This window comes from Pithys albifrons, chromosome 3, assembly GCF_047495875.1.
Source record: "Pithys albifrons albifrons isolate INPA30051 chromosome 3, PitAlb_v1, whole genome shotgun sequence".
In the NCBI taxonomy this organism is placed as follows: Eukaryota; Metazoa; Chordata; class Aves; order Passeriformes; family Thamnophilidae; genus Pithys; species Pithys albifrons.
This window is the reverse complement of record NC_092460.1, coordinates 53986226-54010954: the sequence shown is the minus strand read 5'-3', so window position 1 is coordinate 54010954 and position 24729 is coordinate 53986226. Positions and strand designations below refer to the sequence as shown.

The 24729-nt window shown below is 38.4% G+C and overlaps 1 protein-coding gene across 9 annotated transcripts in view; it reads right to left on the bottom strand.

Moving 5' to 3' along the window:
• The window catches only part of ANKS1B (ankyrin repeat and sterile alpha motif domain containing 1B), a 437255-nt gene that overhangs the window by 48441 nt on the left and 364085 nt on the right, over positions 1-24729 (bottom strand). For all 9 annotated transcript variants that reach the window (XM_071552016.1, XM_071552018.1, XM_071552019.1 and 6 more), the window contains 2 exons: positions 6595-6702; positions 1123-1302 (listed from right to left, as the gene is read on the bottom strand). In XM_071552016.1, coding sequence (XP_071408117.1) covers positions 1123-1302; positions 6595-6702 — 288 coding nt within the window. The remainder of the gene's footprint in view (positions 1-1122; positions 1303-6594; positions 6703-24729) is intronic.

Sequence of the window (24729 nt, the reverse complement as noted above, 5' to 3'; positions counted from 1 at the left end):
TTTGAGGCTGAATTTTGGACAGAGGCTCTGTTGTGGGTTGTGAGAAGCCTCATGCAGGGCAGCATGCAGCAACCTGCTCCTTCGTGCAGTGAGTTGCTCCAAGAGATGCCCTGGATGCCTGTCTGCTTCTAATGGCAAATCAAAGCCCTGTTTCCATCACGCCAAGTAAGACCTGGCTGTCTTTCATCATAGGTACCACGAAAAACTAGTTGAGCTAATTCTAAAGAATTTTTACCAACAGGCTGTCCATGTGTAATTGGCTGTCCTTTAGATCAGATATTAGGAAAAATTTCTTCACCGAAAGGGTGGTCAGGCATTGGAATGAGCTGTGCAGGGAAGTGGTGGAATCATCACCGCTGGAGGTGTTCAAAAAATGCGTAGGTGTGACCCTTGGGTACATTGTTTAGTGGTGAACATGGCACTGTTTGGTTAACAGTTAGAGTTGATGACCTCAAAGGCCTTTTTCATCCTAAATGGTTTTATGATTCCAAGGCATCACTCTGGTCAATATATACTTAATTTAGTTCTCTTTCAGTGGTTGGGTGAAAGAAATTGAGAAATGGAGGTTATTTTAGGCTTTCTTTCATGAACAGTTTAACATCCAGTTGAGTCTAGCACTGTTGTGATGTTCAAATGAGTTTTTGCATAGTTAAATCTTTTATTAAACACTCAAGATATATCCCCACATCAGAGTTTTGCAGAATGCTGACCCTCTCCATTAATAAATGCAGCAATCACCACCCTCCAAGTCCTGTAAGTTTTCAGCAGTGAACTGATGTCAGCTTATTTTTATCTAGGTTGCTCAGAAGTTGAGGAATCTGCACCTTCTCACAGAAAATGAGAGAGAGAGTCAATTCTGGGGGAAGACTGCACAGAAGTCACCTTCATCTCAGCCTCCAGGCACATAAACACCCCCAAAACTCTGCCTCTCAGGAGAAATTGCATACCAATACAGCAACTTACACTATTTGAAATACTAAGAGCTGAAACAGTTTGGAAAAATTGCATACCTCTGTAGTTTAGAATTCAGCCTTCATATACAATCCATTGCTCTGGTCAGGATTAGTTCTGTAATCAAATGCAGCAAAATGCAGCCTTTTACCAGCACTGTTTTAGTCCTACCTGTGCCATCTGCCTCTCCAGCTTTGACCGGGGAATATCATCGAAATAGTTTTCATTTCTTCTTCTCCTTGCATCACCCTGCATGATAATGTGGGGAACGTCCAGGGAGCCACCAGTAGTGAAAGTGCTTTGGCTAAGTGATGGAGACAACTGAGGAGGAGTGTGGTTACCACTGGGTTCCTGGATGGAGAAGAAAAATGCAGTGTAAAAACAGCATATTGCTAAAGTCAAACCACACATTTAAAAGTGTATTTGAATGCCTCAAACTAAAGAAAACTAAGGAAGAATTCCTGCAGTAGAGATTACTGTGCATGAACTTTTGACATTTGCTACCTAAGGTGGTGAGCGCCCATGTGGAAAGAAAAATAATTCACTATTTACATGAACTAGTGGCAAATTTCCTCTCCTAAACCTCCTTGTGTAATACATACTCCCTTCTAGGACTGCTGGAGAGATAAAACAGTGAGTTAGTTCTTGTCAAAGCCCAAATAAAGCCATGATTTAGGACTAGCTATTTGTAAGATGAAATACATTCTCACCACTTCTGAGCAGCTGCTCTGAGCAGTGAAAGTGATTTGAAAGTGATTTGAACTCCAGCAACATCTCTTGCTGGAAAAAAAAAAGCATGTCCAGTTACAGAGTACAGACACTTTGTTGCAATTTTTATAGCTTTTGCAGAACATCCATTTTAACTTGAAGTAGCAGGTATCAGACACAAGCTAAATAGCAATTCTTAGAATGCAAGAAAGCATCAGAGTACAAATATTTTACCAGGCTTTTCTTATTATCTATGCTGAACTGTAACCTTGTATCCAGTCAGTCAGTGTGCAAATATCACACTGAACTGATACATAAATTCTTATCTAATAAACAGGTCCTCCTGATCATAAATTTTACCAGGATCTGCCACCACACTGCTCATAGCCAGCCACTATGTGTATGTTTGGAAACACCTGTTCTCACACACCTCACACCACTTGTTCAAACACCAACTACAAATATAGGTGCCCAGCTCCACTGTTCCACACTCCCCTGGAGATTCATCAGAAGGAGCAGATTGCTGCAGTGTACTGGCCAGAGAGCCTGCACCTGCACCACCCCAGTGTGGGCAGTAAAACACTGTCATAGCAACTGAATGGGGCAATGTTCCCCTCTCATGGTGCAGGTTACTGAGCTCAATTTATCTGACACAAAAGATTTCTCTGACAGCAAGCTCTCAGTAGGCTGAACATACCCAGGAGCATGTTTGCACAGTGCAGACCTTCTTTAAATCATCTCATGCTGTAATACTCTATTTCAATACTGAACAACAAGAAGGGACCTGAAGATATTAGAGGAAGCAAAGACTTGATCCAGTGTGCATGGAGAGTAAAAATACCTGTCTTTTTATTTAAAGAGAGAACTAAATTGGATGATTCATGCCTGATTATGTTGAATAGAGCCTAGTTCTGAAAAACATCAAGGTACTTTACTCCATGCTGTTAAGAAACAAGATCTGTTGTAAGAAATCAGATTAGTAATCATTTCCAAATGGAAAGGAAAGGGATTCAAGTCATAGTAACACCTGATGTTAACATTTGAAGTGGAGGAGTCTATATGACATTATTCATTGCAATCACAGCAATGGATTAGTATTTTTCATGTCAGTTGTCTCTAGACAACCAACAAGAAAAATTTTCAGGAAATATGGTTGTTTAGCAATTGGGATTTTATTTGTGTGTGTATGTGTTGTTTTTTTTTTTTAATTCTTTAGCTATCTAATGATCTGAGACAAGAATCTGACATTCCCAGGGCAAAGAAAATAGTGTTTTAATCTTAGGAATAGTCTTTTCCCTCCTTCACAAAAATCCACCTACATTTGGCCCAGTTAAAAGCTTCTGAAAAACTGTAATCTGTACATGCTCAGGAGGTTTGGTGAGGTATAACCTCTAAAACCTACCCTCTCTGAGCCTGACAAGATGATGCACATACCTCTGCCTGAAAATAACCTGAGTACAGGGGCACCAAACAAGATCCTCTCTCATGACTGCTACCTGCTGCTCCAGCCAGGAAGGTAACCCCTCTCTGCTCCAAATTACGACTCACCCACTGTTATTAGACTGATAGGGTGATCAGTGCATTAGAGACAGATGACTGTGCAATGAACATACAGATTCCAGCTCTCATCGAGAGAGATTTTTCTATTTTATCAAATTGTATATAAAGAGGAAATTCACTCAGAGATCTATATTGGAAGATTGCTGGCAGGCAATGCAGAGAAGAAATACCAAGTCAAGAAATAAAAGAACTATGATGGTTCTGCATTATGGAACAGTATGTAATTGTATGATTTTATGCTATTTTCTCAAAGTCATTCTTCACAGCACAGATGGATCCTCCACTGTGCAACATGTTGTCATATACTCAGCACCGTGTTAACACTGGTTATTGTGTAGTTAGTATTTTACTCTCACCTCATTTTGTGGCCCCAAGTCCCTTCCCTAAACTCTATTGGAATCCTGCTCTGAAGACAGAAAGACTATTATTGTCATATTCATGATGCTTGTAAATGCTTTACAAATGTCAATCAATTAATTTTGACTATACCCTGTGACTTCTGGCATTTTATAATCACAGCTTTAGTGTGGGTGACCTGAGACACACAGACAAAGTTTAAAATGTATCAGTCACATTGCATGATCAATTAGAACACTTCTTGCCCAATTTTCCAAGTGCTTGTATTCCAAACTCTGCTGCTTTGTTGATGTAATTTGTAGCACTCTGTGCTGAGCACTAGCATAAATCAGACTCCACACTCCAGTCAAATACACAGAATGTCAGCAACATACAATTAGTGAATGTTTATGAGGCAATTAACTTACCAAGCATTATCCAAGGCTTACTGTGGCGAAAGCACATGAAAATCTGTATTTTCACAGGTACAGCTATTCCTTTACTCATGAGCCTCTCTCCCATTCTTCCTTCATTCCTTGTCCTCACTCCATACCCACCTTCTCATCTCCTTAATACACCTGCAGACGAGGCACAGACAACCTTGCAGGTGCTACCATGGCCTCAGTACCAGCTTCTACCTTGTTATAATGCCAGGATATATGACCTGCAGGGATGTCTGATCACATATTGCACTGTCAAAATCTGCTTCACCCTCACCTCCCAGTTCTGCCAGTCATGTAAACCTGGAACCACAAACATGAGGGCTGGAAGGGAGCTTAAGAGATCCTTCCTCAAGCTGCCTGGCATACCTCATGTCCCACAGATGTTTGTCTAACCAGTTCCTAAAATCAGGAATTCTCTCTAGTGAACCAATTCTTGTGTTAAACTATAATTACTATTGTAACACTTCGCCAAATTTTCCACCTAAATTGTTGGTCCTTCAGTGTAAATTTCAGCCTCCAGTGCTGACTGGGTGAGGACATACTTCCATGAAAAACATGGAAACTGGTCATGTGAATAAAGATTATCATGCACTCAAGAAAGGAAAACAAGATTACATAGGTAAGCTGAGATCCAGTGATTTCTATATTTTTGAGTATATGACTTTGAAATCAAAATAACTTTTCCTTAATACATAGTTTTTGTGGGAGTAATACATTTTGCAGATATCTTTTATGTTTCTTGATTTTTCTCAATATTTAACCTTTTTCTTTGAAAAAAATTAAAAGCTAACACAAAAGCAGTCAAAAAAGATGAAGCATTAGCATTGCTTAGGTTGAGCTTGGGATCTTAAAAGTAGACTCTTTAAATAACAAGGTACCTTTTCTACTGATCTATAGCTGCCTGATCTAGTGGAAAGTGTCCCTGCCCATGACAAAGAGGGTTGCAACTACATGACCTTTAAGGTACCTTCCAATCCAAGCCATTCTATGACTCTAAATAAATCAATCTTCTAGCAGCAGTAGACAGTTTATTTAAACCAATTTTCAAGCTAAAAATTATTGCAGACTACAAACTAAACACTATGCCTTTGTTTAGTGTAAAAAGGCATCAAAGCAGTTGATGGAAAAAAACCCTTTATTCCAAATGCTTGTCCTTCTCTTTTGGATTCTCTCTGAAGACTCCAGTACCAAGAGGTGATAAATGACATTTAGCACTGACCTGCATCAGTAGCTCTAGCTGTGGAGCAGCAGACTATTTTTTATAATTTTGACTACAGATGGAGGACATCCAGTTTTCTCCTCAGTATTAACTGAGAATATAGAGTCCTGACCAAAAACGTGGGCTTTGGAACCTTTCCCACCTGCTGAAGAGGAATCAATCCTCCAGTCCCGAGTACAGAAGACATTGAGCAAAAAAGTATGCCTTTCAATATACTTCTCTTTCTTTGGAGTGTTTTAACACCTGTTATGAATCTTTCACATAATACATAAAAAATAAAATACAAGCAAGACATTCACATGTTTATGCAACGTGCTTTAAAGCACTTTATAGACTTGTCAGACTTTTTTCAATATGGCATTAGGAATAGGTTCAACTAAGGGGCAGGATCTAAAATGCCCATTTGGGCCACCTGAGAATAAGCAGGGTGAAAATAGGGTGGTCACAAAAATTCTAAGTGCAATTGAAAATAAGCCCTCATTCTGTCTTCCTGTATTTTTCTTTACACCAGGAAATTTAACTTGGGAGCATGGACAGTCTCTGACATTTTGAAATTTAATCCTAAGTGAGATTCCAGTTAGAAATGCCACACCATGAAAATAATCAGATTCAATCAAATGCAAAAGATGTGACCTAAAATATTAAAATAAAAAGTGTTGCTATGAACTCCCTCGGAGAGAACACAGTAGGAATTGGCCATCAGACCATTACTCGGTAAGAGTAGCAGATAGCAAGTAAGCAAAAGCATTGCATTGGAGAAACTGAGTGAAGGTGGTGTAATGAGAGGAGATTAAATGTGGTCAAGTGTGGAAAAAGCCCAGAGGCATTGCAACAAGGTTTCTGAAAGAGGGAATACAAATGAAAACTAAAAACATGATGAAATTTTTATATACAGAAACATCTTCATGGCAATTATATCTCAACAATTTCAAGAGGTTCTCCTTAAAGAAAGCCTAAAGCTATGCCTGAAAAGTAAGTGCAAGCATTTGAAAACATGAAAGGAACATGGTGACTCCTTCTGCAGTATTGATCAGCTGGGCTGGGATTCCTGTGGGCAAATGTAGATGTGCAGCTTGTACACACCTGGTTCTGAGCTAGTTTCTTGAGCAAAGATAAACTGGTATTTCTAAGATACTACTTATCCTAAGGCAGACATCTGAAACAGGTCAGATGAATCATCCTGTGAAAACATCAGTTTATCTCTGATGGCTATACGGGGAGGTGTGACTGATCAGGGCAGCCTAAGATGTCCTCACTGTACACCTCTGAAGTGAGGGAAGTTGAACTCCACTAAAAGTAGCCACGGTTTTCACGTGAATGTTATGAAATGCTTGCTGACTTGTCGAGAAATTCCAACAAATGATCAGGGGGACTTACCCTGAGGGTTATTGACCGAGGTGGTTTCTGAGGGGGATCTTCGTGAAGTCTGTCTCCCAAAGATGCCAGAACACGCTTCCGGTGGCCAATCAAGCTAATTTTTAAGACCTGAAATAATATCAAAAATACCTCATCAAAAGAGCACATGCCAATTATTTAATGAAGATCCATTTAGAGTGAAGCCATTTTCTCTTTCAACCATTTAATAAGTTAGTCCTCTAGACAGGCTGAGCAGACAGAGAGCAGTGCAAGGCAAACAATCAGCCGGAAAAATGAGAGGCAAGATCAAACAGAGGAAAAACTATGTAAAATGAAGGAAGAAACTAGAGCAGGTACAGATGTGCAAAACTTAAAAAAAAAGACTTAAAATGAGTAAAAAGGAAATAAAAATGAAACAAAGAAAAGGCAGCAGAGAAGGAAGAAAGAAAAGGGAAGGGGACGAGGAGATTTGAGACGGAAATGTAGAGGTGCAGACAATAAGTGATGAGGATTAATCAGAGGGATGAGGAAGAGAGTGACGAATGCTTAGAGGGGGCAAGAAGGGAAAAAAGAAATCATACAATGGATAAATGTTATCACTTTTAAATCTAAATCTATTCAGTATTGCTTTCACAGGTAATCTCCAAATATCACATACAGTTTGCATTATTGTGTAGAATCATCCTTGTGTAAGAAACACAGGATGGACAAAGGTTGTCCTGAAGTTCTATTACTTTTATCAGAACCAATGAAAAAAATCTCTATTGCACGTGTCCTTCAGTGGATATGTTCAAACACCTCATACTTGCCCAAACTCCAAGAATGCTGCCAAAATTTACTGCAACTACTCCCTATTTGCATTTCTCTGTGTCCCTGCCACATACAAAACCATCACTGCTCTCCGGAAAACAGGGAGAACAGAAGCAGCGAGTTAGAAACTTTAAGTACTAGTGGGGAAAAAAAGTCATATTTCAATGCTATTCTTTAATGGCTACAATGTCTGTAGTGTAAAGACTGTAAAGCAGTTAAATGCCTCCCTGACATCCGATCCCGTCAGATCTCGGAAGCTAAGCAGGGTCAGCCCCGGATTAGTACTTGGATGGGAGACCTCCTGGGAAATGCCGGGTGCTGTAGGTTCTAGTCCTGAGGACTTCACTGGCACCGTCCAAGCTCGCTCGGCTGTGGCAGATGAACCTCAGGACTTAAACGGTGGGGCCAGTTCTGTGCATGCTGAGCCTCACCTAAAATCCACTGCACAGGCTGGAAGGGCACACCCACGTGGGGACAGCCCTTCCCAAATCTTCGTTCACGAAGTTTGGCCATACAATACAGTAAAGCAGACCTAATTGTAGCAGCAAGCCTCTGCTCTACAAACAGCATGTCCTTACGTAACTCTTCCAGACTGTATATATGGTTTCATACACCAGAGCTGCCTCCATTCCTTGCAGAAGACAGTACTTCCCACTATATTTAGGACCACTGTGTGTCAATATTCTTCAGCTGAAAGGAAGTTCTCGCTTAACCTAGAAAAATAATAGTCTCAAAACCCCCCTGAAAATGTTATATCTTAAGAGAACAACCACCTCAGCTTAAGCAGCAGCACTAAGAGCCACCATTCATAACAACAAACAAAACTGAAATCCCAGCAACTCCCCTACTATCTCTGAGATCCAGTACCTTGAAATGTGGTACAGCAACATGCTGTCATTATTCTGGTATACATCCCTATCCATCCATTATCCTGTCTATTCATGGGCACATGAATTTGTCCACGCTTCCCCTTTTAGATGTCACTGTGCTATTTGATAGTGTTGAACATCAGTAACTTCTTGTTTGTCCACATCTACAAAGTGATGGGCTATGACATGAAGCAGATGGAGGCCTTCTTCCGAGAGTCAGCTTATGGGTGTGTTGCAGACCCTGCAGCTCAGCAGCAGAGCCAAGTGGAGAGAGTCCCACAAACCACCCTGCTATGTGCTACCCTTCCAGTCTAAATCTAGAGAAGCAGGAGTGAAGCTGAGATAATGCAGCACACAGAGAAATGCCTGAGGCATGCAAGAGACTTAGTTATGTATTCAGTTTACATTGAGTGTTAAACAGAACGGTGCACAGTTTATCTATGTATTTAACTATATGAAACACGTAAATGAAATACAGCTGCTTTAAGCATTACTCAAGTAATGCACTTCGGTGAACTTGCTTCTTTCATAATGCTTCCCCATCAGTAAGATCATTTATCCATAGATTTTTAAGCCAAGATATAGTTCTTGGGTGGTTTCAAGGTCCTAAGCACTCTGACTGCCTCATTAATTGTATCAAACCACACAAAGCAATTCTCTTTGACTTCACAGAGCTGTTGAACAACAGGAGAGAAAAGGACAAGAGTCTTGAGAGACTACATGCATAAGAGATCAGCAAACAAGTCTAAATCACAAAATTATTTTAAAAATTGCGCTCAGTTTTAAAGTAATAGTAAACACCATAAGCACTGCTAAGTTTACTCCATCTTTTGTTTTTCCATTATAATGGCGGTCACCCCAAATCTGAAGTGCAACATAGAGAAACATATGGTCCTCAGTCAACAGGCACTGCATTCCAGTCTCATCTGGAGCATGTATTCTGCTAACTGAAGACAGCTGTATTCTTCTGGAAATTACTCCATAACAATTTTCTTACTTGGAAAACTTATTACTCAACTTACAAATGTAAAATACCTTTTTGTGAAACACTTCTATATTTGAGTTATGAAAGTTTCGCAAACAGTCTGAAACTCTGGCAACTTGTCCTGTGATGAATTATCCTTAACAGTATTTATCAAAAATGTCCAGTATCACAAATTTAGGTCAACAGTGTAGAATGGTACAGCTGCCTAAAGCAGTATCTTAGAAATATGTTAATGTTGTATATTGGGTAACCACTCACATAGCCCATAAGTTAGCTTCCCATGAATAATTCCTATATACCAGATAACAGTGAACACAGTAGCACTGAATTAACACTGAACAGGGACAGTCAATATAATGCACCTAAGTGCCATGCAGTGAAGCATTTTGTCAAATGGATTGTAGCCTACTTAGTATACAACAAAGAAATGAGTTTTGCTGTGTTGCTGTAGGAATCAGCAACAACATGTCATGAAACTGTTCAGAGTAGCATAAGGCCCTCCACAGCCTGTTATTTCATTACTGGGACAAAAGGAAACAAAAAGCAGGTACATGAAATGTTTCTTTCCACACTGACAGTGGGATACCTGAGACAAAAATGATACAACTCCATCTCATATATCTGATATTGTTGCAATACAATTAAAGGAGAATAGAGCAAATCACTTGTCCAAAGAACTGATACATGCACACAAATTCGATCTTATTTATACCTCCATACTCTGGAATGATTAGCATACAAAATGGAATTCCATAAGGAAATGTTAGAAATCCACAAATATAACCAATGTAGCACCTTGCATTTAGATCTCTGGTTTGACAGATGTTTCAAAAAACACATGCAGCCCAATAATTCCCTGATGACTGTGTATGTGCAGATGCTAGAGTTAACAAGTTATTCCATCTAAAAATGAGTATTGTTTCCACCGCATTCTTCTACCTTATCTTTTATTCTAATTGAATAATAATCTCCAATATCCAATACTGTATTCTTATAATTATTCTACCTTTTTTAAATGAAGAATTATAAAGATTACAGAAATTCAAGACATAATTCCTTTTCTTTCGGAAGACTCTGAAAAGTTGCTATATGGGCTAAAATTAGTACTGTAGTAGCACAAGTGATCTGAACTAAACATGTATCAGCAATCAAACACTAGGAAGCAGCTACAAAGGGCAAAACTATAGAGCAATAAGAACAGAACTAGTGATTTTCTGGTAGCAGCATCAGACACTTCAGAATTTGAGAAAAAAATGGTAAATGTAAATCAGGATAGTGGGATCTTCCTACTTCTGCAAGTAAATAGCTCAAAACAGTAGATAAATTAATTTTTATTAACCATTTTACTGATGGTCATACTGAAATAAACTCAGAGGTATCTGGAATTGCAGGTGAAGGATACACTTGATTATTACCCTTTTCCTGCCACAATGTTGCCCCACAGGGCTGATCCTAAAACATGGCAGTACCCAGAATACGCAGGAAGTGAGCCCAGACCAGTCAGTACAGCTCACCTGATCATCATGACTAGTTTAACCAAAAAATTGAAAAAGGACTAAACACATTCACTGCAGAAATTCTCAGCATCAACAACTGTTCCAAATTTTACATCCTATCCACAGAACTGCTACAACACTAAAGTAGTGTTAACAGTTAAAACCAACACAGAAACAAAACCCATGAAACAATCAAAATAGGTAAAAGCCCCCATATCCCACATACTGACCAAGATTATGGTGTAATGATCAGCGTATTTTGAAAATTAAATATACCTGAGTCTGCTGTGATACTTACACTGAAGGAGGGTAGATTTAGATTAGATACTAAGAAGAAATTCTTTACTGTGAGGGTAGTGAGGCTCTGAAACAGACAGCCCAGAGAAGTTGTGGATGTTCCATCCCTGGAAGTTTTCAAGGCCAGGTTGGATGGGTCTCTGAGTAACCTGGTCTAGTGGAAGGTGTCCCTGCCCATGGCAGGGGGTTTGGAACTAGGTAATAATTAAGGCCCCCTCCAACACAAACCACTCTACGATTCTGTGACATTGAGTGTTCAGTGGCTTATCAGTACTGGACACAGCCAAATCTGGTGAAACCATATTAAATTTCTATTGCACTTTTCACATAGAGATACTTTATAATCTTTCTCATCACATGGCAACAGAGACGCTCCAAAGCATTTTGAAGGTCAGAGTCACACTGCAACTTCTCTGGTGTCCACAACTTCAGGGGAAGCAATTGTTTATTATGCCTATGAAGAAACTTAAAAGCCACTTATGCATATCATAATTATTTCATATCATAAGGATATGAAATATGCATCATAATCCTCTGAAATTAATTACCCAACTGGAAACAGATGTCAGTTGTCTTGGTGACAGCATTTCAGCATGGCTGTCTCATAATTCCCATTTCAATAGTTTATCATGAGGAACCCATGTTTGTTTGGTCACTCATCACTCAAATAATATAGATGCAGATTTCCTTTTAAGGATACTGAGAAAACGAAGGCCAAGAGTCTTCTCCAAGTAATGTACTGTTACAATATTGGTCAGCCATTGCCTTCTCCTCCCCCCCTCCCCCCCCCCCCCTTCCCCCCACCCCCCAGGTCAGACTGTGGGCCAATTTAATTCATTATTTTTTGCAGAAGTTCTCAGGAGAGACTTTGGCACTACCGAGCCATTTTTGTCATTAAAAGTGTTTTCCACAGTTTCATTAGTCTAAGAATTGGTTGACCAAAAGTATCAGGTGCAAGTACTTTTAGCTGTAATTTTGTGCTTGTAATCAATAACCATAAATATTTCAGTGGAAAAATATCAATTTAATATTTCATTAATAAAAATCAGGAAAATGCAATGAAACAAGGCTTGCCCAAAACTGAGAGCTGTCACTGTACCTCCTGAGGATGTGTGTCATGCTATGTAACAAAATGTTCTTTACAAGCAATTTTTAAAAGAGCATTTTTTAATTAAGAAGAAGTTAAACCCATGGCCTACTAAAAAGAAATCACCGTTAAATCATTTTACAAGCCTCAGTTGTAATGACAAATATTACGTATGTGCATTTTTATCACATTAGGCTCAAAACCCCATAAATCAAAAATCCTAAACATCTATTTTACATACAAACACCAAGACTGTTACTATAAAGATTACCCTATTCTGAGAAACAAGGCTATATGGAAAATGGCAAGCACTAAGCAGCTCTGTACATAAAGTGAAAACACTCCTGTTTTCACAGGCAGTAAGTAGAAAAAATTATTGGACAGCTTGAAAGGTGGAATACGTTCCCAAATTGAGTCCTAGAGGACAGACAGTTCCTTCCACTGGGGACTTGCATTTCCATTTGTGTGTTGAGTTAATGACAGGCCCAGTTAATGGTTCATATCAAATTTGGAGAAGGTGTGGTCACAGAGACCAGGAGTATTACTCCTTGAGGTCTTCAATGTTAATCGTACAGCACTACGAGAAAGCAACTGCAATACCAATATGTTAACCCACAATATTTTGCAGGATTACTTACACAACAGATAAATTATAATTAAAGTTACTGGTACTACAACACATTCTGTAATGAGCTAATAATTTATTAATCTATTTTTAAGAGGCAATTATCAGCAAAGCACATTAATCTGTACACAAGCATGAAATATACTTCGTATAAAGAGAAATAAGAGATAAAATACCAAGCTCCATAGAAAATTTTTACACCTCTAAAATTGATCCTTTTTTCTGATTTTTATTCAATTTCATCACAGACTTAATTCAAAGCAAAAGGAAAAAGTCCCAAATACTTAAGACCATTTAAACAATGGGGCATTTATATCTACTATACAAACAGCTTTTTTTTTTTTTAAAGCCTTTAATAACATACAGTAATGAGTGTTTTCGTAGTATCAGAAGAAGCAAACAGCCACTCACTGCTTGGAGAAAAAATGTGAATTACTCTAGCTCACAGCTGAAACCAATGCTGACATGAAAAGGTGAGCTCTGTAATACAGGGTTAGTATCAATTAATTATAAAGATCCATTAGAATTGAAAGCAAATTGTTTACTTCTATATCATACAATTATATAGTCTGACAAAAATTGTGGTAAAAATAGTGAAAAACCTAGAATGGTATTAAGTCTTTCTAACACTAGAATTTAATGAAAGTCTCTCTATGTTTTTGGGGTTTTTTTAAATGATCAGCATCTTTTACATACACAACAACTGCAGAAAGAACTATCTTCAACATACAAAAAGAAAAGCCAAACACTAGACAGAAGGATGATCAAAACAAATGTTGCTAAGAAGGGCTATTCAGAACACATTTATTTTTCTACTATATTTGCAAGTTACCAGACATGCATGAAGACCTAATTACTTCTGCATTGCAGTTACTTCAGTTCAGTAAAACTATTTTTCTGTGTTGTAAAACACTCACATTAAAAGCATCAATTCCACTCTTGAATACCTAGTTCAAGCCAGATCTATGCACGGAGGCTACTTATGGTTTCATTCAGGCTGTGCTATCATAGAATCACAGGATTATAGAAATAATTTAAGTTGGAAAAGACCCTTAAGATCACTGAGCCCAACTGTAAAACTAAAACTAGACCATGTCCTAAATACCGCATCTACATATCTTTTAAATACCTCCAGGAATGGTGACTCCACCACTTCCCTGGCAGCCTGTTCCAATGCTTTACAATGCTTGGTGAAGAAATTATTCCTACTATCCAAACTAAACCTTCCCTGGCACAACTTAAGGCCATTTCCTCTCATACTGATGCTTGTAATTTGGAAGAAGAAATTGGCCCTCACCTGGCTACAACCTCCTTTCAGGCAGTTGCAGAATGCAAGGAAGTCTTTCCTAAGCCTCCATTATCCAGGCTAAAAAAACCCAACTCCACCAGCTGCTCCTCCAGATCCTTTCTCAGCTTTTGTGCCCTTCTCTGGACATGCTCCAGCATGTTACGGAGTGGCTCATACAAGAGATCACATACAGCATGCCAAAACCCCCTTATCCTCAATAGCAGTATATATCCCAGAGTTACAAACTTGACAATGCATGGCTGTTCTATTGCTAACATTAGTATTTACCTACTTTTTAAGGGGAAGAGTTGAAAAAGTATAGTAATGATACAAGAGCTACCACGAGTAATGTGAATAATCTACTAGTATGAACTGACAGCTTGATGCTAAGGCCACAGCCCATCCCAATTCACTATTAAAAGATAGGTGAATTTTCGTGTAAGTCTCATGAAAACTGCATAGAACTGCTTTCTTAGAAGAAAGATCTGCAGAAATAATACTAGGGTGTGGTAAAACAGGAGGGATGCCAGACTGCAGAGTGGGAGCACATGCTGTAAAGCAACCTCCCAGGGATCTCACTCCAGGGATCCCATTCACCTTAAAAACTGACTTGGGAGGCAGGCAGGGAGCAGCTCTCTGTATGGTCTGCTCCTCACCTCCTTCCTTCCTTGACCACAGAAATTCTAATACTTGCACAAGTAAAAGGGCAGGAAAGTATGACCAAGGATAGGGAAAAGAGGAACAGGTGGAAATTTCATTTTAGCAGATGCTTGTGCTTACAGCAGTGCAACCCAAAAATGAGATGCATCCACCACAGTGAATCTGTAGCTTCTTTCACATTGGATCACCCAAAACCAGAGGGCAGTTAGCAAAAAACCCAAAAAAACAAAAAACAACAAACCAACTCTGTAAAGAAGCCTAAAGAAAATGGCTTAACAGAAACCATAGTCTATGAGCCTATGCTTTTTAGTACTCAGCAGTTACTAAATTTAGTTTTCTGGTTTGTCTGTCAGGTGTCTGACATTTTGTCCTTGAGGACTAGAATAAACTCATCACTGATGGAGTAACCATTTTATGAAAAATGTTTTCTTATCATAACTGCTCTTGTCTTACCAGTAATCAGTGTGAATTCACCCAACTGCAAAGTGGCTGCTTAGCTTTGGCCATACCACTGTCTTTGATGGCATTTGGCACACTGGAGGAAAACCATTTTGTGATGTACTGGTTAATAGGCAGCATTGACAATATTTCTGGGTACCATGTGTTATGATGTCCAGGGATGTCACCGCTATCAAGACCTTAATTTCTTTAATTTACAGAAAATATGCACCTACACATAATGACATGATGCAAAGAGCATCCTCAATTATCTCTCTACCTGCAATGCAGTGACAGCCAGCTGACTGATTTTATCACTTTTCTTTCAGCAAGGACACTCCCTAAAAAAACAAACTTTGAATGACAGATAACCTCAGGATAGGTTATGGTGTGACAGAGAACTTAACAAATAACAAATAAAAAATCCTCCATCAAATTATTTTTGACACACATACATAAAAGCTACCAATTGATCTGAATTCCAGCTATAGTAATCTATGGTTTTCTTTCAGGTAGTCTGATTGAAAAGTATACTTTAAATAAAACCAATTTTGACTAATCTATAGTCAATTTGGGTTGTGATGTTGCTTGCCAGATTCTGAACCCCAAATCTTTTATATTTTCCAAATATATGATACAGCTTTAAAAAACCTTTAGTTCTCCCTTACATCCTTGCTTCATTTATATCCTTAATGCTGTCACAATGGTATCAATACTACTACTATCTTAAAAAAAGGTAACGACCACCATGGCAGAGCAGAATCATACATCACAGGCAGTGCCAGCATCATCCTGTACTTTGACTCTTAATCTGTGAGGAGGAAACACTGTGGGTGGGAAAGAACAGGCTCTATAAGCACAGCAGGATGGCTGGATTAACTCTGCCAGGGGCAGCAAGGGGATGGCAAAAGCATTTCTCAAAATATCTTTTTCTTTCATGCCTTGAGGTAAGAGCAGGAAGGAACACCATCAAAAAGTGGGGTTACAAAAGGATACAAATAAAGAGGCAAAAATATTCATCTGTCAATAGTTCAAGTAAGTTCTTCCATGTGGTTCTGAGAGACACGACAAATTCCAACAGAAAAGATTATGGTCTGCATGATTTGAGACAAATTGAAACCACAAGGTTGTTCAGATCATACATATCTTCTTATGCAGCTTCCTTCATTAAACATTTAATATTAGTCTGGCTTAAGGAAGAAACATTTCTGTACATAACCAAATTAGAACAAAGCAAGCTGTACTGAAGAGCTCTCCAAACAGGAGGCTGATTTTGTACTATGGTTAAAAAAAATATAAACCGCACTTCATATTAACAGTGAGAACCAGCAAAGCTTTGGTCATCTCAGACTTCTTGTTCGTAAAGTTATTTTACAAATTAAAAAGAATATAGATATGTGTATCTTTCAGAATTTCACAGTTTGGGTAGATCCATTATTAATGAAGCATTCTGGCAAAACCCAGAGTGAACGGGTTGTCATGGGAAAGGCTTTCTCGCTATAAATTTTATTTGAATTTCCTCAGTGAGAAGGGCTGCACAGGCCTGACTGCTTGTACAGGATAGTGCAGCATGTTTTCTTCACCTCCACTCATTCTCCTTTCTTTTCTTCTGCCTTATCAAAAGTTCCTGGAAAAGGAAGGTTCTTCTCAAAGGGAGGACAAACCTTATCTTCATGGCTCAGGTTTTGCTTTTCTTGTTCTTTACCGTAAGCCCATCCAACCCATGCAAGAAAGTCAGAAGAAGGAAAGTCAGTTACAAGGATTCCATTCCCCACTTTTCCCATCAGCAGCAGTAACTCCAGCAAGTCCTTATTTTGCAGAGTGTTTCATGAGGGGATTTTTGGACCTACATGAAACCAAAATGACTTAGCAGACCTGTGGGTTCAGCTAACTGCAGAACAGCAGTCCCATGTTGCAAGAAGTCAGAGGCCCTAAATCACATCTACAGTGATTCCTGAACCACTCTGAATGTTGTCATGAATCTCCCCAATCTCTAGTGACCTTTTATAATTCTAAAAATTGTAATTTGGAAAATATTTCAGCAGTGCTAGCTTACTTAAGCAGTGCTGGCTTAATGGTTGGACTCGACCATTTCAGAGGTCTTTTCCTACCTAAATGTTTATGTGATTATAAATATTCTTAACTCAGTGATTAACCACTGTGATTTTTCAATTATGTTTTCTGTTAATATTTAACCTAAATTGTCACTTGTCTTTCTCTTATTCTGTCCTTCTTGATTTATAAAAATAATTCATAATTATGAAGTTCTCCTATCTTTTGCAAGACATTTATCATAACATACATGCAATTTAGCAAAACTCTTCTACCAAGAGTAGAGATTTGTTTTCTACTCCTAATTCATTTTAAGTGGACATAAAGAATCGATTGTACAAGCACATAATTCCAGCTAAAACATAAAGGGAACCACACTAGGGGACAGAAATCTACAAGTTTTTATGCACTCTCTTCTTGCTATTATGCATAACATTTATGTATCACTGTCCTTTTTTGTGTTCTGTTGTTGACTGATTTTCAATCAAAGATCGAGTGGCTCTACTTCTCCTGCACAGATTATTCCTCCTGTACTGATGTTCAGTAATGTACTCAGAGCTCATTATATTGTCTCATGTGATCTGTACTTTCAAAATAAATCACTTTCATACTTCTTCAACTAAATCTTATATAACTGATTCAGCCCATTTATGCATTACAAAGACCATACTCTAGTTTAATCCTATTTTACAAATGTTACTGTAATATTAAATAATCACCCTTCAGATCAGAAATAATGCCATGAAAATGCACATTTGTTTGGGATGAGAAGTTTTGCTAGAGCAAAAAAGACATTAGTTTATATGTACATTTTTATCTCTTAATTTATAGTACTAGGTATAATAGCCAGAGGCATTATTCTGAATGCAAATAAGTTTCTGTATCATCTTGTCACAAACATGCACTACAGTATGGATCCCATTAACTCACTATAACATAAGAAATCCTGTCATGAACATTTTACACCAAATTACCACATGAACTATGATTAATAATGAATCAGAAGAGTAGATTTATATGAATACTAAGCAAAGAGGAAAAACCCCTCTTATTATGGACAATTAGATGATGATGTAACCTACATATTTGCTATATTTTCTAAAATGGGCTATCTTCACATGACTTACTAAGACTTAAAATGTATTTCTGAGTTGTACTAGAGAACAATATTTTAGGTTTTCAAATTAGTAAGTAAGCCTAAATTTAGTAACAGCTAATTAAGCATAGTTTTAGAAACTCTACTACTCAAGTATACATCTCATTTATGCAGGTTTTTTTAATTCTTCCTGTATTTGTGATCCAGATCTGGATCCAGAAAACTGTAAGCCTTTCTCATTTTAAGAATTCTGGCATTTAAACTTGTTTCTGTTGTAATATGAAGCTTTGAATCATAAACTATTTCCATTCATGTTTTAGGTCCATAATTTTTTCTCAAATCGATTTCTCACAGATAATAAATTGCTTAAGTAAACCAAATTTCTGAACAGAATTGTAAGCAAATGACTGTGTTAAATTCAAAATATGTTTTTGAAATGTTATGTTTCTGTATTACAAACAAAATTTCTTAATTATCAGGAATTCACTCTGTGTTTCACCCTAAACTTGGTCCAGTGATCTTTTATGAATGAACACTGACTGCAAGAAATTTCCCAAGGGCTGATGCTCCCACTGAGACCTCAGGAGCTGGGTGCCCTCCCTGGCTAGAAGTCCAGAGGACAGAACTAGCACCAGAGTGGTACAGCCAGGCTTTTCCCAGCAAAGTGTGGCATAGATGGAAAAGGAGAAATTCTCCAGATTCTTCACCTTTGAAGATTTAGAATTATACATAAAGTTAACAAAACAAAAACAATGGAATCTGCTGAGTTGGAAGGGACCCACCAGGATCACTGAGTCCAGCACTGGGCCCTGTGCAGGACACCCAAGAACTTCACCATTTGCCTGAGAGCATTGTCCAAATGCATCTTGAACTCAGACAGGTCTGGTGCTATGACCACTTACCTGGGGAGCCTTTTCCAGTGCCCAACCACCCTCTGGGTGAAAGTACTGAATGTACTGGACCTTCAGACTGCTCAGGACATGAAAATCTGTACTTCAGTTTGGAAAACAGAGGGAGCAGAGCACAGTGCACCCACTAGCGCCCTGAAATATCTAGATGTCTTCCCAGACAACAGCTCTCCACTGGCAAAGCCTTCTGGGGACTGGCACAGAAGCTCCAGTTCGAAGCACAGATGCTGGTAGGCTGTGGGATGAAGGAGTTTGAAGCACAGTGGAATGTTTGAATGCACAGATTTTCCCACACACCCCCAGTGTGCCCTTCCTGCTTGGAGGTGCTTCCCAGGCATCCTGTAGCTCCACTACTGCAAACAAGTGCTGCTCAGGATCACACTGAATGCACTGCTCCATGCTTCATCTCTGGCACACACAGGCATCAATGAAGATCTTCAGATATAGCTAGAACTATAGAACATTACAAGCTACATTTGTTTTAAAGACCAATGGGAAGCATAAGCTTGTATAGGCCAGGGATGTCTCCACATCCGTGCTCAGGGAAAGCAAATAAATGACAAAACACCATGTGCAAATCATAAATTAAAAGATGGTGAGAGACACTATAAGCCCCAGTGCAAACTGTACAAGGAATTATATCTGTCCAGAACTTAAAATGCAAATGTTACGTTTTGTTAATCCGCTTCAGATGCAACCAACACAAGCTCCTGAAATAATAAGGCAAAATGGGAATTTGGAACCTAAAAGAGATAAAATGAGTGCCAGAAATTTTAAGAGGATGAGTAACACAGAAGAATAGGAAGACCAGAAAATGAGTCAATACAGTAATCAGATAAGAAATAGCTAATGGAAGGATTAACATTTTACAATAAAATTAAAAGGCAACTATTTGAAGGATATCAGTAGGTGACATCACAAGGTATTTGTGATAACCAGAGTAGATAATTTCACATGTCTCTTCTGGCTGTTCAGATAACTCACCTACTTTCTTTGCAAATTCAACTTCCTTCTCTGTCCTCTGTCAACCTTCTCCTTCCTCTTTCTCTTCACATCTTATTTTCAGCTCAACAGACCCCAAATCCCTTTTTCCTTGCAGCTTTGCTCTAAGTCCCCTTTTTTTCTTTACCACCTATCACCCACCACCCAGCTCAGCAATTTAATCTGCACTTCCAGCCACATTCTCCCCTCATCCAGACAACCACTGCAGAGGTGACAGGAAGAAATGATAGCAAAAGAATGAGCAAAAACTGCTGAACAATGAATAAGGCAAAAAACCCAGGGAAAAATGGAAAGGAAGCAGCTGAATCAATCATAAAATCAGACTTGATTTAATGGCATCTGCTCTCGTCCATAAGAAGTGAAATAACCACGTAGTAAACATTTTAAATGTATGTTTAATGTCTATTATATATGTTACTTATGGGATAGCCACTCAAGGTTGCAGAAAAAGACCGCCTCATTCTTCAGCAATCTCTGTCCTTATTTTGCACCTCTAGGATACCGTTGAAATGAAGAGAACAAACACCCACATAAGTTTCTATTCTTTCGTGGTCTGTGCAGTCTTCTGTACAAGTGGTGCTGCTAGGAGCACTGCAACCAGCTCCCCTCATCAGCTGTGACCTAGCATGACTTAGTGTACTACCACACATAGTATGATTGTTTAATTCTTTATTGAGATAAAACATACAGACAACACAGTGCTTTACCAATAGCACTGATTTTGTGGACATGAGCTTCTGCTACAGATAATTCATTTTTTTATACATTGTGCATCTAATTTTCTGCTATTTAAAATCTTGTGAAATCTCTTCATCACTAGGATACATTTTCTTACTGTCTAAATAAAAAAATTATTACTGTGTCATGATACAAGAAATAATTAGAAAATAACAAAATTTACTCCTGTATGTCACCATTGTATCATTTTGTTAATAAATTTCAAAAGCCCCCAGGAATTGGCATATATGTTAAAATCATCTAGGGTCAGCTTTAGCAATTACGAGCTTCAGTGGTGCAGAATTTCATAGTTTTTAAGAAAATATGGCATGTGTTTGTATCAGCAAGTTTCATCCGTCATTATCCATCTCCCTCCCACACCTTTCTAGTATAAAAACCCCTTCTGCTTGCTGACAGAATACTAATTTGGCTTCATTTAAATGCTAAAGCACCATAGTCCATCTATCTCATTTAAAATATGTGTAAAGCTGTGAAACAATTGACAAGCACAATGAAGAGCATCTACTGTAAGATCTGCATGGAATTATTTTTCAATAGGCACTGAAAATCCAAAAGCTTACACTAGTTATCTTTTTTTCCCCCACATATCTCTTAAAATCAGAGAGGGGAAAACAGTGGTATTTGCCTTGCAGCTCACCACTTCATACTATGTGCTAAGATTAAAGACCAGGTGATGTATACCTAATTAATTAATTAACTAATTAATTTATATACATTTCTCTTTGTGCAAGGACAGTCATTCATTCTTCTAACTTCAACCACATTTTTATTCTGTACAATAAGAAAATGTGCATTAAGAAAGCCTGCATTAAAAAATAAATCTAGGGCAGGAGGAATTTCCATAGATGAAGAATACAAAAACTCTAAATACAGAGCACTCTATGGACAAGACGTGGGCTGGTATACCTCAGTACTACCTTTCAGAGACCTGCATTGGCAAATCTTTCACAATACCCTCCTCATAAAGGCATAGTTTTAAGGCATAAAATGGAATGTATAATGAATCTTGCATTCGCATGATTAATTACATTCATTCCAAATACTTGGTGAGCAAGTATGTGGAACTGTGTATGTGGGGTTTCAAATACACCCACCTTTATGTAAAAGCGTGTGATGTGTATTACCATCTTTGTATACACACACATGACTAGAAAGCAGGACAAAAAAAAAATGCAAGGGACCCCTCATACTACTATAGCAGAGCCAGCTATAACATGCCTGAGAAACAGAGACGACCAAAGCCTGGATTTGAGTACCGTCAATCTGATCCAGGTCATAGCAAACTGGGAGCTAAGCCTTGTATTTCTGGGGTATGCAACTGAAGAATTATTCATTCAGATGTGGTCATAGAGGCTCACAGAGTCTGTTTTAAGTTCAAAATCAAGGCAGCTTCCCCCCGCCCTAAGAGAAAATGCAGACACAAGCTACTGTGCTAAAATGTTCCTCAGAACAGCAAAGAAGGTACATGGACAAGTGAGATAGCAAAACCTGCTAAACTTTACAACTGAGATTAAGATGAGAAGAAAGAAACCACCTTTTCTGTCTAATTCCTGAAAGGTTAAAAAAACCTGCAGAGATTTACCAGTAAAAATAATCTGATTCAGAGGGCAAACATAACTTTCACTGTTCAAATTGCAAGAAGACAAGAACTGTTGTTGGACACATCTATATTGTCTAGATATAATCATCTCATTTACAGTTCATTATTTTAAAGAAATGAAAATGTGGAAGACCTGATCATAGTTCTAAACCTGCTTTGAAAGCAACAAGACTAATGCAGGACTGAGTTAAGGAGCTGACCCATATACTGAAAAATAGGATCTAAAATTAAATGGGAAAACGTACATCATTATTTTAGCTTAGCTCCAAGTTGCACAGCTAAATCTATGTGCAGCAAACTGAAAAGTTATCTATACACTGCAGATTATTATGTACTCAGTGAACACACATCTACATCATTTTTGCTGTGTTAGTGGCATTGAATTTTTCATGCATTTTAAAGTCGGATAAATGGCTAGGAAAATAATTCAATAGGTCAGGCATTTCATTAACTTAAATCTTAACAACAAAATCCTCCAAGCAGAACTAAAATGCCCTTTTTTTTTTTGACTTTGTTGCCCTTGCCTGTGGACATAAGCACTTTCTCCAGGGCAGAAGAACATACTGAGAAGCCTCCCCAGCTTGCCAACAGTACCAGAGTGCTAGACATCTGGGACTGCACAAACAAGACTCCCTGTAGAAACTGCTCATGTTTAGTTCCTAGCTAACACACTCTTTATCTTTTGTCAAGACTTGAACTTATGTTCTTGGTCCAAGGCACCCTGTTCCCAAAGGAACCTTGGCTTTTCAAGAATTTCTGAAGGGACACTGAATATCAACTTAACACTGTTTAATAACGAAGCATACAAAAATTAGAACTTTGATAGAATCTAAAATATTTCCCACAAGTTTATAAATTACCTGCTTGCAATGATCTAATGCCAGTGAGTCTCTTTCAAACACCACTTATTGCTAACAAGGATGAGAACCCAGTTTTCTTCATGTCGTTGTCAAAATACCATTGACTGCAATGAAGCCAGTGTCTCGGTTGGACATGCTGTACTCCAATAAAACAGGGATTACACTGCATTGCAGAACTGAAAAGGATAGGTACAGTTAAAATGAAATGCTAGAATGAAAGCTGACTGTGTAAAAATAGTATTTTCTTATTCGGCAGACCTACCTTAAAAAAGTATTCAATCTCATAGCTGCTTATACTCATAGCTATGAAAAAATCCCTTAGGATTACTTTTTATTTCCATTTCAGAGATGGCACAGTTATGGTGAGAATAAGCAGATCCTGTTTATATTGTCTCTCACTCTTGTGATTTCACCATGAGTCTCAACAAAGTCTATCTTACCCCCAAACCCACAAACTTTTGAATCTCAGCTTTTGTTAGTAAGACAAAGGCACAAGTCCTATGACTGAATAAAGAGGTTTGAATTATCATAGAGGAGGGGGAACAAAAAATCTCACATCTTAATTTTCCTATGATATTTGAAGCCATAAGGTTGACTAGCTTTTCATCTTGCAGATAATCAAATTCTACACACAGGAACAGCCTGCCCAAGATGGAGCAGTCCTACTGTAAATAGTACCTGCAGAATCCTTATTACTATAGAAGGGCAAGAAAAAAGCCTTTCAGACACCAAATCAGGATTGCAGGCAACATGCATACTGCAGTTAGCAGAAAACTTTTATTTCCAAACTTGTCAATTTTCTTCTTGTGGTTTTCAAGACCTTCAACTTTTACAACACTCGGCTGTGAAAGATTTTAACTTTTACTTAGGTAAAAGGAATTTATAATCTCTCAGGGATGCAAAGAAAAGTTTGGACACAACCCAAGTGTAATCAAACTACACAGACCCAGGAACACATGCAAACTGTATGGCAATATTTCTCCCTGACTCTGCTCAGTAAAGGGCTCTGTTGAGTCTTAAGAGTAAAGGATGCTGATGTTAGTGCTAATCCTCTTCTCCCAGCCCACTGATTCAGCTTGTAAAACTGAGCCAGATCAGTGACAAGCTGGGGACAACCTGCAGTTTTGACGTGTCTCTCCTCTACAGGAATTTCATCCAGATTGTTGGTGGTAAGAAAGAGCGACAGATCAGCTCATCCCAGTCACAATATTGGTGATATGCTACTACAAGATCCAGATGATAGTAACTGTTACTAATAGCTGCTTGTGAGCCTATATTGTCAACTCTCACCCTTTCCAGACTGCTTTGCTAACACCCATGTTTTACTACAGCAGAAGCCTACAAG